Raw genomic sequence first — 17,321 nt, forward strand, 5'->3', positions numbered from 1 at the left:
TAATATTTTAAGCAATTGACTAACCTAATTTAATAATTGAAAAATTCTCAAAGATGAATTATACTCCATAATAAGAGAGCCAACATTGGAGCCCATACTTTCACTAAAACCAAAAGAAACACAACCACTTGTTAAGAAGAAATTCAAGTAATAATAATAAAACAAAAATAATAAACATTAAAGTATAAAATGGTATTTCTGCAGCAGTATCAGTTGATACTTCTCGTCTAACTCTTTGGCTTTGCTTTAAGTATCTTTTCCTAAGGTATAACCTTTTGATAGCATTGTTGTAACCACTTTTACTGCCTGGTCAACAAAATGGAACAAAATAAAACAAAAATAATAAACATTAAAGTATAAAATGGTATTTCTGCAGCAGTGTCCATCACTTGATACTTCTCGTCTAACTCTTTGGCTTTGCTTTAAGTATCTTTTCCTAAGGTATAACCTTTTGATAGCATTTTTGTAACCACTTTTACTGCCTGGTCAAAAAAATGGAACAAAAAATCTCAGTTGCTTATCAAGGACTTCAAACTATCCAATAACAACAATGTTAATATCCTCAGAATATCATAAGTTAATTGAGTTTATCATTTTTCAGTCTAAGAAGTATGACTTTCTAAATTTTGATGTAGTATCTAAATTTTACTTTACTCCATTGGTAAGGTAGGTGGCCTTTTTAAGCTACTTCTATTCTACAAAACTACAGGAATAAGTAGAATTTGAAGGGTAGGATCTTCCTTCTTTGCAAATAGTTAAGTAGAATTTAAAGGGTAGGATCTTCCTTCTTTGCAAATAGTTATTTACAGACAATTTGTAAAGCAAGATTACATTTAAGACTTTTTCTTACAAAACAGTCAAAATAAATGAAATTTGTTTTTCATTATTTTCCTTTCCTTTCACAACTAAAATCTTATTCTAGGTTACTCTCAATATCCTTGACCAAAATGGCCTTTGAGGTAATCTACATGATCCAATCTTGATCTTGGAACTATACAACAGGAAAAAAGTACTGTCATTTACCCATGAATGGTATTCATTTATCAAAGACCTCAAAACAAAATTGAAAGATCAGACATTTAAACACATATACAGAGACCATAAAATTGATTTGATATAAGAATGACTATGGCAGGGTAAGCAAGGTCTAGATCTAAGTGCAGTATTAATGCTATTTTGAGGAAACAGATTTCTTCTTAAATTTATTTGAACATTGTTCCTCCACATATAAAAATAAATAAAAAATATAAAAGAGTAAAAATAAGTAAATGAAAATACTCCTAATGCGTTGCCCTCTTCATGAAATTTTATCATTTGCTTTTCCCACTGATTAACTGCCTCCTCTAATCCTCCCCATGGCACTATATACACCTCCTGATTTAGGATTGTTGCTCCCTGGTTCAAAAACGCCAAAAACATCAGAAACCTACAATTTTTTTCACTTTTTGTATTTTTACCAGAAAACCAAAACTATATTCAGAATGCCATGTCAATCTGAATGTGACTATCAGTAAAGTTACATCTTGAATTCCATCTCTTTATAGCAAATTCAAATCCCAACCCAAATCCACTTGTAACAAAATCACAGCAGAGAATTTACCCTTTAAACCTTACAATTGCAAACACTGATAAACTAAGAAAACCATGCTTACACTAAGAAGGATAGCAACTTCTAAAGCATGGGGCTCCTTGATAGTCAGTAAAGCAAATTGTGTCCACTGCCCCGTCCTATCACCACCCAAAAAAATAATCAGGCACTGGTTTTGGCCGATTAAGGTCTGCTGTTACACAGACCTTAAGTGTGTATATCAATGCAAATCCTCTAGTGTTATCCAGTTTTATCAGGAAAAATACACACTAGGGCTACTGCCTGGATTGATATTTCCTGAGTCATTGATGTCAGGTCTTACTACATCCAACAAGTTTTCCATGAATCACTTCACTAATTTTGATAACACAAAAATAATATTGTGACTGCGCTCTATTTCTCAACCAATTCTTAATAGAACACTTCTCTACAACTCTGATAAAACACAAGTTGACAACTATTATGCTCAATAGATATTGCAACACAAAAATAATATTGTGACTGCACCCTATTTCTCAACATATTCTTAATAGAACACTTCTCTGCAACTCTGATAATACACAAGTTGACAACTATTATGCTCAAAAGATATTGCAGAAATTGGAAATCAACACTTTTACATAAAACTCAGTCAAGAAATCCAACACCCACCTCTCTAATTTTATGTTCTTTACTATGCCACAGTATGAGAAAAACTGCTTAACGTCCTTAACTGTTGCTTTGGTAGACAAATTACAGACCTGGACTGTGTAACCATCTGTAATGGCCATTGACAACACTTGGAAGTATCTGTTATGCTATGATTCACAATCTTCTTCTCAGAATTTTAGGTGAATAGCAAACACACGGATATGATATATATACTGTGACACTAAATAGTAACCAAAGGAAGATTGATTAAATTAACATTAGTTGTTTTATTCGTTATCAAAAGTTTTGATTCAATGTAGTATTGGGCCTCCAAATTGTTTTTTTCCTTAGTCTGAAGTGTATCCATCGATCACTATGCAATCTTTGCAGATGCGTTGTTGAATGTGTTGGGTCCCTATAATACTAGTGATTACCGCATTACTATTGTAGTTATACGCCTTATTAATATTTTTGTGCCCCTATTGCCCCCATATTGTTATTATTGTGCCCCATAGAATCCCTCTATTGTTATTTTTGTGTCTTTATATTATTATTGTTAGGTCGGCTGGATTATATTGTGACTCCTTAGACTCCTATATATAGAAAGGAGGTTTTGCATTTGAATCATCCAAGAATTGTTCATTTATGTAATGTAAAGGAGGTTGCTCCTTCGAAGAGGCTGAATTCTAAGGCGTTGATCTATCTTTTCTATCTTTTCTTGAGCTGGTTTCATAACATTTGGTATCAGAGCTTTGGATTCTAGGGTTTCGCTGCTCCAAACAGGTCATCGTGGCATTTTCGCTATAATTTTTTTTCTGCGACGTTTCAAAATTTGCAAAAAAAAACCCATTTGAGAAGACATCGCGCTGAATCTCAGGTCCAAATTTCAGAACTTTTCGCGCTATATTTGCGGATATATGATCTGAGGAAGGTGGTCTTCTTGTAGACTCCTGAATTACATTCCAAACAGGTGACCTGGGGAAAATCGTCATAACTTTCTTTCTGAGCATCGGATTGAAATTTCGTAAGAATTTACAAAAATAGGATAGACTGTAGTTTCTTGTATATATTTTTTCAGAGCCAAAGGTTGAAACATTGACTCGTGGCACGTTGTACAAGTTTGGTCTACTGAACTAGTCTATAAGCAGGTCACTGTGGGAGATTTTTCATAACTCTTCCTTGGAGAATATAATTTGGATCAGACTGGTGGCATTGGAAAGAGGACACAGAAGGCTACTAGATGTCTCAATTTCAGAACTGGATGATCCGAAATTATAGAGATACATCAGATTCAATATCAGGCTTCTACGAAGTGAAAAAAAGGTGTGTAGTTTTTTTAAATTTTTGCGTAAGCTTGGTTTGAAGGAATTCAAAGGGCATAGTAAAGCATTATTATCGGTAACTGATGCCTCGAGGAAAGAAAATGCAAACACCTAGTAAGGAACCTGAAAGCTCTAGCATGACTCGTGAAGAAGAGGAAGAAATGCTACATGATATATCAAAATTACAAGAACAAGTGCAACAAATGTCACGCTCACAAAAGCTAACATAAGCTAAAATAAATGGCGTGGAATCTAAGATAAAGGGCATGGAATCTAAGATGGATGATTCAAAGATAGATTTGAAGAGAGACATGGCAGATTTGAAGGCAGATTTGACAATTTTTCTACAAGAAATACTTACTAATGGTGAAAATGTTGTAAAGGAAACTCATGATGCGAACAAAAGAAATGTTAATCATGATTCCATAGACTCTAATGTTGGATCGAAGACCCACCATATTCCAAAAATCGATATGAGGAAGTTTGATGGCAAGGATCCCGCCACATGGATATTACAGATGGAGCAATTCTTCGATCTCAATAATGTGCAAAACACACAAAAGGTACATATGGAAACTTTATATTTGGAACCAAATCAGTTTGTATGGTATCAATGGCTATGCTCTCGTAAACAATTTATCACTTGGGCAATTTTTACGGAAGAATTGATAGCACATTATGAGGATACAAAAAGCAACACTTTTTTTAGCCAATTTATAAGTCTCAAACAAAAGGGTTCAATAATGGAGCACATTGAGGAGTTCCAAAAATTGAACATAAGGGTAAAAGATATTCCAGAGGAGCATAGGATTGATGTGTTCATAGGGTCTTTAAAGGATAATATCCAACATGATGTTCGCCTTTGGGAACCTGATTCATTAGAGAAGGCATTCAGGTTAGCAAGAAAAATGGAAAGAAAAATTATGGCAACCAGGAAGCATACCACTCACAACTATAAAGACGGAAGTGTTGTTGCCCCTAGTCTTCCTCAAACCATCAAGATAGAAGGATAAATCAAGAAGAAAAAGGTAATAGTGTTGATTGATTTAGGAAGCACCCACAATTTTATTCATTGTAAGGTAGCAAAAGAATTGAATTGCTTCCTATATCCAGCACCAGAGTGTCAAGTGATGATTGCAAATGGAGGAACAATAAATTGCTTTGGAAAGTGCCATAATATCAAGCTATCCATGGGTGAATATGTATTGACTAGCCCAATGCTTGCCATTCCAATGGGAGGTGCTGATGTTGTACTAGGAGTCCAATGGCTACAATCCTTGGGTACAATAGCTTTTAATTTTCAAGAACTTTTCATCAAATTTTCTATGGAAGGAAAGGAAGTTGAATTAAGGGGTATTGCAGGGAAACCAGGAAAGATAATCAGCTCTAATGGTATGAAAAAGCTTCTAAAAAAGGAGCAAAGAGGTGTAATTGCACAATTATGTTCGCTAGATGTGTCCACATCAGAATCATCTAGTTCTCCAGATCTCCAAAAAGTCCTGGACAATCATTCCAAGGTATTTGAGACTCCCAAAGGTCTCCCACCTATGCGTGATCATGATCATGCTATTCATATGATTCCAGGAAGTGTTCCTCCAAACATCAGGCCGTACAGATATCCCTATGTCCGAAAGAGTGAAATTGAGCGTATGGTTGCAGAAATGCTAGAGGCTAGTATCATTCAACCAAGTCAAAGTTCTTTCTCTGCTCTAGTAGTATTGGTGCACAAGAAGGATGGATCATGGCGCATGTGTCCGGATTATAGGGAGCTCAACAAGCTCACTATTAAAGATAAGTTCCCCATTCCTGTCATTGATGAATTACTGGATGAATTGCATGGATCAATTTACTTCACCAAGTTGGATCTTCATTCAGGATATCATCAAATCAGAATGAAGACTGAAGACATTCCGAAAACAGCATTTAGAACTCATGAGGGTCCTTATGAATTTTTGGTCATGCCTTTTGGCCTTACCAATGCACCTTCAACATTTCAAGGTTTGATGAATTCAATTTTCAAACCATTCCTTAGAAAATTTGTGTTAGTATTTTTTGATGATATACTAATCTACAACAAGTCTTGGAAGGATCATGTTGAACATGTTGACAGGGTGCTACAACTATTGGAGGAAAAACAATTATATGCAAAAAGATCCAAATGTTTCTTTGGAGTCCAGGAGGTGGAATATCTGGGTCATATTGTATCTCATGAAGGAGTTAAGGTAGACCCTAGCAAAATTAAAGCCATTAAGGAATGGAAAATCCCCACGTCCATAAAGCATCTGCGAGGATTTCTCGGGTTGACAGGGTATTATCGCAAGTTTGTTAAGAATTATGGGAGAATAGCAGCACCTCTAACAACATTATCGAAGAAAGATGCATTTTCATGGACTCCGGAAGCAACAAAGGCCTTTGAACATCTTAAAGAGGCAATGTGCCAAGCACCGGTCTTAGCTACACCGGACTTCACAAAAACCTGTATTGTGGAATGTGATGCTTCAGGAAATGGAATTGGTGCTGTTCTAATGCAAGATGAAAGACCCATTTCTTTTGAAAGTCGTCCAATCAAGGGAAAGTTTTTAAGCAAAGCTATTTATGAGAAGGAAATGTTGGCAATACTCCATGCACTTAAGAAATGGCGACCCTACCTAATGGGAAGACACTTCAAGGTAAAAACGGATCATGATAGCCTTAAATACATTTTAGAACAAAGATTATCCTCTGAAGAGCAACAAAAGTGGGTCACAAAGATGTTGGGTTATGACTTTGAAATCATCTACAAAAAAGGGAAGCAAAATGTGGTGGCAGATGCACTCTCAAGAAAGGATGAGGATGTGGAAGCATTGTTATGCGCCATTTCTATTATCCAACCAGATTGGATAAACGAAGCAAGGGAGGAATGGAAGAATGATGAAGAAGTGTGGGCACTTATTCGAAAGTTACAACAAGATTCCAGTACGTCTGATACATTTAGCTGGCAAAATGATTCATTATGGTACAAAGATCGCTTTTACCTCTGTAAGAATTCCCAACTAAAACAAAAGATTCTTATGGAATTGCACACTTCTCCCTTAGGAGGGCACTCAGGATTTTTAAAAACTTACCACAGGGTTAAGAAGGAATTTTTTTGGGATGGCCTTAAATCGAATATTCAAAAGTTTGTGGCGGAATGTTTGGTTTGCCAACAAAATAAAGTTGAAACAATTAAGACACCGGGTCTATTACAACCTTTATCCATTCCAAGCCAACGTTGGGAGGAGGTTTCAATGGATTTTATCATAGGTTTACCCAAGTCTGAGGGAAAGAGTGTCATCATGGTGGTAGTTGACAGATTTACCAAGTATGCACACTTTTGTGCATTATCACATCCATTTAAAGCCAGTACAGTTTCTACTGCATTTATGGAAACAATTCAAAAGCTACATGGAAACCCAAAGATTATTGTAACTGACAGAGATCCCATTTTCACTGGAAATTTTTGGACAGAATTATTTTCTTGTCTTGGTACTCAGTTAGCTCATAGCTCATCTTATCATCCTCAATCTGATGGGCAAACTGAGATAGTAAACAAATGTTTGAAAGGATATCTTCATTGCTTTGTATCTGATAAACAAACATAATGGGTCAAATGGTTGCCTCTGGCTGAATGGTGGTATAACACTTCCTTCCATACAGCAACAAAAATGACCCCATTTATGGCACTTTATGGGTATCAACCACCATCCATCACATCATATTTAAGAGAAAATTCTAAGTTTCAGGCAGTGGAACATCACATCGAACATCAACAACAAGTCCTCCAACTCTTAAAGGATAACCTCGTGTTGGCACAGAATAGAATGAAACAACAGGCAGATCAACATCGCAGTGAAAGAAGTTTTGATGTAGGTGATTGGGTATTCCTACGGCTACAACCATATAAGCAAATGTCCCTCAAGCAAGCTAAGAAGGATAATAAATTATCACCAAAGTATTATGGTCCGTACAAGGTGTTGCAAAAGATTGGTACTATGGCATACAAATTGGAGCTTCCTGCAGCTTCTCGATTGCACCCAGTTTTCCATGTTTCATGTTTAAAGAAGGTTATAGGCGACAAGCTCCCAGTTCAAACAATATTGCCAGAACTTGACGAGGAAGGAAAAATTGTATTGGAACCGGAAGCAGTCACAGAAACAAGAACTCGACAGCTACGAAATCGATCAATTTCAGAGTATCTTATCAAGTGGAAGAACTTATCCGCTAAAGATTCCACATGGGAGGATGAGAATTCTATGCAGAAGTATCCAGAACTACTCAAGCGTTGAGGACAAGACTTTTTTGAAGGAGAGGGGAATGTTGGGTCCCTATAATACTAGTGATTACCCCATTACTATTGTAGTTATACCCCTTATTAATATTGTTGTGCCCCTATTGCCCCCATATTGTTATTACTGTGCCCCATAGAATCCCTCTATTGTTATTTTTGTGGCTTTATATTATTATTGTTAGGTCGGCTGGATTATATTGTGACTCCTTAGACTCCTATATATAGAAAGGAGGTTTTGTCATTTGAATCATCCAAGAATTGTTCATTTATGTAATGTAAAGGAGGTTGCCCCCTCAAAGAGGCTGAATTCTAAGTCGTTGATCTATCTTTTCTATCTTTTCTTCAGCTGGTTTCATAACAGAATGTCATTGTTCAAAATGAAAAGTGCAAAGCATCACAGCATCACAGTGAGCTGCTTTTTTTGCAGTGTCTGATAGGGAAATGGATAAATATTATTTATATTGGTTGGCGGTAAGAGGGAAATTATGAAATTGTGTGTTTAGAATACGGTTGTGTTTTGATAGATGAATCCATAGAGGCGATATTTGCACCGTAACGATGTTTTATTTTCCCTGTTTCTTAAATTTCATTTCCATAACATATATTTGAAACCAATTTATCTAATAAATTTCATTTACACTACCTAAATAATTTAAAGAGAATCCTTAATCTATGTGATCTTGCCATTTGAACCATCCTTATTTATGTAATTTGAAAATCATTTTACGGGGAATGAGGTTGAATTAGCATGTTTGGTTAATCGAGATGATGAGGTTGAAGCGGATTTTGTGAGGGAATAACATGAATTAACCTGTTTGGTTAATGGGGAAGAAAGGATTGAAAGAGATCTTGTTGGGGATGAGCTTGAATCACCCTGTTTGGTTAATGGGGAAGAAAGTATTGAAAGAGATCTTGTGGAGGACAAGCTTGAATCCCCCAGTTTGGTTAACGGGAAAGAAAGTATTGAAAGGGATCTTGTGGGGGACAATCTTGAATCACCCTGTTCCATTAATAAAGATGGAGCTGAAAGGAATTTTGTGGGAAGCAATGAATTGGAGCAGAGATCACCTCTGGTTGCAGAGGTTCAGGAGATCAATTCACCAGAGGTAATGACAGGGAATGATGAGAAGTATGTGCAGTGTTCGTCAAGTGGAGATTTTGTGGAGAACAACAAATTGGAGCAGGGATCACAGCCGGTTGCTGAGCCCCGAGAGATCAATTCAAATGGATAGAATCTAGCCTGTGATTCTGAGTTCCAGTGTTTAATTGATAAAAACCGTGAGTTTGAATCTGAGAGCATTTCAGTGGAGAAACAGAAGCTGGAATTGCCAGCGTTAGATGGTAAACTTGAAGAAATAGAGTCTGTGGTGAGTGAGGACAACAAGGCAGAGCAGAATAGTGAATCTAGATGCCAGAACTTGGAAAATGAGGACGATGCATGTGGCCATATAATAGATGAGGAGAAGCAATCTGAACCTGCAAACAAGGGGCAGAATGATGAGATTGAAATGGATTGTTTGCCAAATGGGGACAGTGAGCTGGAACCTCGTTTTCATTTAAATGATGACAATGAGCTTGAATCAGGGTGTTTTGATAATGAGGATAATGGTATTCTCACTGAAGACACGGATGGACAACAGGTTGACGAGGTGCATCATGGGAAAGATGAAATATATGATCCAGAGTCAAGTGACTGCAATGTGTCTAACAGTGGTGGGTCTTCTGACGTGGTAGATAAAAATTCTGGAGGCTACAATCACACAGTGCAACCAGACATGCAAGAGGGTGTTGCTGTTAGTGCCTCTAATTTGGTATCTACAGGTGTTCTTGCTGGTTCAAATGGTCTATTTACTCCTGTTTCAGAGAATGAGAAAAAGCCTGAAGCAGAGGTCACTAAGAAGAAGCTCCCGTGCTTAGTGAAAATACCAAGGCACTTGGACAACAAAATTAGAACTCAAATTCAACTTGTGCAGCTACATTTGGATGAGAAAACCCAAATCAGGGACTTCATCAAAGCAACCATACAGATGAAGCAGGTAACATGCTTATATATCTTCGCAAGTCTTTTAATTGAATATTCTTTGTTGTTTTGAGCATCTAGTACATCTGCTTTAGTCTTTTGAAAATTGTTTCTTCTTCTTACTCTGCTATATTTCATATGGGCTTTTGTGTAGTCCAACAAAGAACAAATGATAGAGAGGTTGAGAGCTGCAAGGTAGGAAGAGAGGGCATTTCGTGAGGCAATCAAGTCCATTGAGAAAAAATTTGGTGCCTTGAATTCTGATTTGAGGCAATTGCAAGATGAATGGAATGATGCAGATTCTGTTCGGCAAGAAGCCTATGAAGCATTGAAGGCTCTAAAAAAACAGGAGTATGAGCGGGTAAGAAAATCACACTCTTTTACATTAGCTGACTAAACTTTGTAAGATAGTGTTAACTACTGTCAGACTTTTTTTTTCTACTCATTTTTATTGTTGTGCAAAAAACAAATCAGATCAGAACAAAATTCCTCATTTGTATATTCTTTCTTTTGGTTATAATGGAAAATTATGTCCACGCTATATCGAAATGCATGAATTTTGAAAGTCCTGTTGTGGTGTTCTTTTACCTATTGAAATCAGGTTATATATTCAATGTATTTCTGCCAGTTCTAACCAACGGATATCAAGATTTGAAACTGCTAGGAATCTTGATGACAGGTGTAGGCTTCTGAAGAATTAATGGTGACGGCTATTCTAATGGCCTCCAATAATCTTTGAACAGTTGACATAGTTTTGGCTATTCTTGAAGCAATTAACAAATATCTCCATGTTTAGAGGTTTTTAGGTTTGGTTGGGTGGCCATTTATATAGGGAAATGGCTCAAGCTACCTGTCATGAGCATGGCATCTGTAGCAAAGGGCATTGCAACAATTTTATTTTCATTCAAATTGTCTTTTATGATAGGCTCCATCATTTATCATATAATACACTGTGCACATTTATCATATAATACACTGATTTATGTGCAAAATAAGAGTTGGAGAGTTTCTAGTCCTGAACATTGAAAACATGGTAGCCACTTATATCAAGGTCATTGGTAATATCTTGAGGTGCCAAATTTACTGTAAGGTTAACAGGTAGCTTGGTCATCTAGTACTGGCATCCTCATTTATTTCTTTTTGGCAGTTAATAATTTAATGGCCTTTCAGTTTATGGTCATCCCCAAAACCACTAGATTTAAAGAGCAGATTGAGCCATTGGAAGTTGTACTTCATCTCTCTGCATAATCATTACGAACACCCCTTCCGATTAAAGGGGGGGTTGATAGACACCTAATCCTTAAGAATTTGGTAATTTGTAAATATTTAAAATAGGGGAAATCTGAACAGTTAGAATAGGAAGAGACATAGCACCTTGGAAGACAAAACCAAAGGTCATGAAATCTTGTATATATGAATGTTTGAGTAATGGAAAATCAATGTAACTTGGGGTTAATTTCTCTGTCCAACAGTTACAATAGAATTCTAACACTAACGTGTGATTTCTAATTAAATAAATGTATATATGATTGGGGAAAATAAGAAATTCAAATAGTTCCTATATGAAATAGGAAATTCACATTCCATTATAATCTAGCAAGCAAAAGAAAAGGCTATACAATTTCAGGTAAGTGACACGAGTGGGTGACACAACTATAGTATGTAAGGCTTAAGCAGATCTACCATTTCCAATTTCCACTCTTTGAGGAAGTTGCTTCTTCTTCTTCTTTCTTCACTGATTCTTCTTTTTGGCGTGACCTTTGCATAAATTGTTCCACCAAAACATTACGAATAGGAAAGGCATGAGATTGCAGTCAAACTTTCTCAAACAGTAAAATTACAACATAGTACAGTAACACCTCCTTCACAATCAACATCGTAAGGTGGAAGACAGAAGTTTCTCATAATGGGAAAAACACTTCCACACTTTAGGATCCTTCCTGGTTAGTCTCTGAAAGTGGGAAAAAGACATCCACACTTTAGGATCCTTCCCAATTCTCTGAAAGTGGTCCCCAGATGTATGGACAATGTGCAAACATAGCATGATTCAAAAAAATTGAAAATATGTCAAATGGTCCATCTTTACCTGTCTCATGGTCTATACATACTAAAAAAGTCAAAGCAATTAAAAGTTCAAGAAACAATCTGCCTCCATTAGAAAAAACAGTTAGAAGGAAAAAAAAAAACCTGTGATGCTGCATTCTTACACTTTCACGAAGTCAGAGCAATTAAAAGTTCAAGAAAAACCCTTTGTCTTCCTGCATTGCTACACCTTCATATACAGGAAAAAAGAAATAACGTTCCAATGACATGGGTTACTTGTCAAACACCTCCTTGGTTTGGTGTTTTGGTTAAGGATCCGTATCCATGGGTAAAAAGTTCTGAGTTCCAATCCCCTCGGTGGTGCTGCATCATTACATCTACATGTACAGGAAAAAAGAAAATGGGGTTCTAGTGATGTCAAACACCTTAGTTTGATGTTATGGATCCATATCCACAGGTAAAAGGTTCTGAATTCAAGAGTAATGTAAGCCAATCCAATCAGTAGAAAGAGGATTGAAAAAGAAGGGACTTCCACTCTTTGAGGAAGTTTCTTCTTCTTCTTCTTTCTTCACTAATTATTCTTTTTGGCGTGACCTTTGCATAAATTGTTTCACCAAAACATTACGAATAGGAAAGGCGTGAGATTGCAGTCAAACTTTCTCAAACAGTAAAATTCCAGCATAGTACAGTAACACCTCCTTCACAATCAACACCGTAAGGTGGAAGACAGAAGTTTCTAATAATGGGAAAAACACTTCCACACTTTAGGATCCTTCCCGCTTAGTCTCTGAAAGTGGGAAAAAGACATCCACACTTTAAGATCCTTCCCAATTCTCTGAAAGTGGTCCCCAGATGTATGGACAATGTGCAAACATAGCATGATTCAAAAACATTGAAAATATGTCAAATGGTCCATTTTTACCTGTCTCATGGTCTATACATACTAAAAAAGTCAAAGCAATTAAAAGTTCAAGAAACGATCTGCCTTCATTAGAAAAAATAGTTAGAAGGAAAAAAAAACCCTATGATGCTGCATTGTTACACTTTCACGAAGTCAAAGCAATTAAAAGTTCAAGAAAAACCCTTTGTGTTCCTGCATTGCTACACCTTCATATAAAGGAAAAAAGAAATAATGTTCCAATGACATGGGTTACTTGTCAAACACCTCCTTGCTTTGGTGTTTTGGTTAAGGATCCGTATCCATGGGTAAAAAGTTCTGAGTTCCAATCCCCTCCGTGGTGCTGCATCATTACATCTACATGTACAGGAAAAAAGAAAATGGGGTTCTAGTGATGTCAAACACCTTAGTTTGATGTTATGGATCCATATCCACAGGTAAAAGGTTCTAAATTCAGGAGTAATATAAGCCAATCCAATCAGTAGAAAGAGGATTGAAAAAGAAGGGATATCCAAAGGTAAAAGGTTCTGAATTCAGAAGTAATATAAGCCAATCCAAACAGTAGAAAAAGGATTGAAAAAGAAGGGATTGATCTAGTAGCCTGAAAAGGCTTCACATAATGGTTGTTATTTGACACAATCTCAACCCTCTCCTTAAACAACCCCCACATCCGAATAGAGGATTACAACCACAGTGCAATTCCTTAACACCTGGACATCAATGTGTCAACTACAAAAGGAATGTTTCTGAGTGAGTGATCAAGAGGTAAAGGAAACAGTCTTTGGCTGGTTTGCTCAGTGTCCAAGTCGTCACAACAAAGAAAGAATCATATTAATCTCCACTGTTGAACAATGTCTCAAAGGAATTTCTAAGAATTCTCCAATCTAAAAACAAATAAGTGTGAGAAAAGTTAACAGTGTTATAGAACAGAAATATATGAGATTCCCTTTTAACTGTGATTAAAACTGCTGCAAGACGCAAATATCAACCTTACTCATCAATCACATAGGACATTCTCAATGCTGCAACCTAGCAAAATTGCAAACAAGTTGAACGTCAAAATGTGGTCTAGCAGCAAGTTTAAGAGGTTGGAGAAGTGATGACCCAAATTTAAATCCGGGTAGCACATTCTCCATGTTGGCACTGTTGTTTACGCATATAAGAAGCTAGATGCAAGTCCTCGAGGACTTTGATAGAACAAACAATTCTCAGTTGCAGCTCCTAGACAAAGGTAGCACTGATTGTAAAGCAGATGTTGCATGGAGATTCATACTCTCTTCCATCCAAAAATCGGGACATTTGATGTTAAATGCCCAAAAAATATTAGCAAACAGTTTTTCAAACACCGTAGGCACACAGTTTGAGAAATTTTCCCTTGTTCCTATAGTCTGATTCTTCTAAGTTTTGGTCAATTTTGCTCAAAATTCGGTAGATATTTGTTACAATTACATATTTGAGTTGTGTAACCTGCATAATGTAGGTGTTCCAAGATTGTCTCAAGTGTTCAATCCATTTATGGAATCAATAATATATTTCAAACAACCAAAGATGGCAATCTCACTCACAATTGTATCGCTAGAGTCCGGCCATAAAAGCTAAAATATTTGATGCTTTCATTTGGAGTTGATTACATCATTTAGATTTATTATGACCAAAATCTAATGTGAGTGTCAAATGTGTAGGATGGAGAAAGTAGACGTTATGTGTATTCGCAGCAGAGCCAAAATTCTGGGAACTGTAATTTGTGTGGGTGGAGCAATGGCTATGAGTTTCCTTCAAGGTCCTACTCTAGCCCAACTCTAGCCTCTGTGGGGACAATCAACATCAGTTTCCAACACTAATATAGTACACCTAGTGGAAACCATTCTACACGAGGGAGATTCACGCAACCAGATTAGAGGGTGTATTTACCTTATCTCAGCAGTGATAATGTTATCCACTACCATGATATTGCAGGTCTCCCTACCACCTTGCATATTAAATTGATACCTAATTATAACCCTTTTCTGTATTTAGAAGTTTCAGAGCTCCCCACCCAATCAAATGTATGATTATAATTTCATGTGCAGGTTGAGACATTGAAGAAGTTTCCAGCCACACTATCCCTTACATCAATTACTGCCATTCTAGGCTCCATCCAAAATGCTCTCCTAATAGCCATTCTTGACAGAGGCATCATTCCAACATCATGGATACTGGATAGGGCTGGGATTTTGACTGTGGTCGCTGCAGTAAGTCTACATACATGAATGATGTTCTTCCTCAATTTTCCCAGCCATGAATAACTTAAATTTTTGTTAGGTGGTTAAGCTGATTTGTGGAAGATTAATTCAATTTGGCAGGGAATCATATTCAATGCAATGGCATTTCCATTACAGTTATGGTGTTTGCAAAAACGAGGGCCAGTATTCATTACAGTATTCCGCCCAGTGTCTACCGTGTGCTTAGCAATTTTATCATCTATAGTTCTGGGAGAAACGCTGCGTCTGGGAAGGTGTCTGTCATTCTGCCTACTGATTTACAAAATTAATTAACTGAAATGCTTGATTTTCCTGCATTGGAATAGTTTGATGGGCGTGATTCTTATATTCATTGGTCTCTACCTTTTTCTGTGGGGCAAAAGCCAAGACGATGCTACCCAGATCAAAATATCTTCTGACGAAGAAGCAGATATAGCCATAGCAACAGAAGGAGAAAAAAATCAGCACCCACCTCCTGCTTCTGAAGTAGTGGATGTGAAAACACCTTTACTACACTAACATTCTTGACATTTTGTTGAAAAATTGCAATGTTTGTAATAAACACTTAGTCATTAACACAGTAGAACTACTTCTGAAGTAGTGGATGTGAAAACACCTTTACTACACTAACATTCTTGACATTTTGTTGAAAAATTGCAATGTTTGTAATAAACATTTAGTCATTAACACAATAGAATCACTGAGAATTCCAACACTATAACACTATTGTGTATTATTCTCGGTTGTTCAATGCTAACAAGATTCATAGGTAATGTGGTTACCTGACAAATTAGACAAAAACTTATTGCACAGTTTGAAAAAAAAAAACAGTACATATAAACTATGAAAATGTACATTCTGAAATCTTCTTGAATCCTTACATTATCATTTGTATGATGTATAGTCAGTGAATGCTCACAACTCACCAGCTGCTGGTAAGTGGGAATTTGTAAAGCATTAACTACATTTTGAAATCTTTTTAATATTATCATTTGAATCATTTCTGATGAATGCTGCTCACCACTTTATCAGGGTTCTACATGGATTAATTTCGATAAAGAGTTGGTTGCACCGATTTTGAATGGCGCCAGCAAGATCCTTTTCCACGAGCTGTATCCTCAAAATTTCGATTAATTTGATCTTTCACACAGAAGGTATGAATAAAATAGTGTGTTCTAAGAAACATCTGACAAAATAGTTCACCTGAAGGTGCTTGGCTCTACCGTAAGGGGTGTCTCCAATCGGGACCTTGTACAGAGCATGAAAAGGATCAGTTTTCTCCTGTGTTTTCAGGAAGCCGATTGGCTTTGCCTGAGCAGAAGCAGGGAACGCGTTGTCCTGCTCATAGCACTGGCTAACGCGAGGGTTTCTGGAAGAAAACAGAGAAGACTCGGCTTCGATTGTCATTTCCTTTGGTTTTACAGTCTATTTCACCGAAATGTGCAAAAAGGTTCCTGTGCCAGGAGTTCTATGCACAGTAAACGCCTGTTTGCCTAAACAATTTTAGCATCAGTAGTCGGCCATTAGAAATCAAACACCTTATGCTCTGCTTTTCCAGACTAGAGAACATAAATTCTGAACTAAAATTCACGAAACTGTCTGAAATCTGTAACACCAAATAATATGAACTTAAACGCGTTCAGATTAGGGCATTTAAGGAATCTCCTAGAGTCTTCAGCTCAGAAAAATTCAGTGGATAAGCACAAATTTCGAAAAATACCTGTGGTCATTCGGATCCGAATTAAATTGAGACCTTTTGGAAATCTAGATCTGAGACGGATTCAGCAACGAATTTGTAACCATTAGACCAGTGCGCAAACCGTTTCAGCAACTAATTTTCAGAGACAGATTCAGCAACGAATTTGTAACCATTAGACCAGTGCGCAAACCGTTTCAGCTTCTAATCTAACGGCTGAAACCTTTGCAATCGTCTAACATATAATCCTATGGCGTATAAAGATGACAGGTAGGCAGAGAGGGGAGTTGATTTCAGAGGGAAACGCCTTACGACGTAACTAGTAATCGATGTTTTTGCTTGCTATTTGCCAGCAAGTTTTGGGACAATGATCCATTCATTTCTTTGTTTGGAGAAAAGTTAACTAGTAATCGATGTTTTTGCTTGCTATTTGGCAGCAAGTTTTGGGACAATGATCCATACATTTCTTTGTTTGGAGAAAAGTTAACTAGTAATCGATGTTTTTGCTTGCTATTTGCCAGCAAGTTTTGGGACAATGATCCATACATTTCTTTGTTTGGAGAAAATTTGAAAGAAAT

The 17,321-nt window shown here is 36.8% G+C and overlaps 1 protein-coding gene across 1 annotated transcript; it reads left to right on the forward strand.

Annotated features, from left to right (window-relative positions):
• Positions 1-14,494: 14,494 nt before the first annotated feature.
• LOC149218231 (auxin-induced protein 5NG4-like) lies at positions 14,495-15,627 on the forward strand. Its single transcript, XM_089382365.1, has 4 exons — positions 14,495-14,763; positions 14,877-15,038; positions 15,150-15,301; positions 15,374-15,627. The coding sequence occupies exons 1-4, from the start codon at positions 14,737-14,739 to the stop codon at positions 15,564-15,566; spliced, it is 534 nt and encodes a 177-aa protein (XP_089238491.1). The 5' UTR covers positions 14,495-14,736; the 3' UTR covers positions 15,567-15,627.
• The last annotated feature ends 1,694 nt before the right edge of the window (positions 15,628-17,321 follow it).

Source organism: Pinus tabuliformis, chromosome Q (assembly GCF_031772625.1).
Source record: "Pinus tabuliformis cultivar Carrire ecotype Pingquan chromosome Q, CPIR1, whole genome shotgun sequence".
Classification (NCBI taxonomy): domain Eukaryota; kingdom Viridiplantae; phylum Streptophyta; class Pinopsida; order Pinales; family Pinaceae; genus Pinus; species Pinus tabuliformis.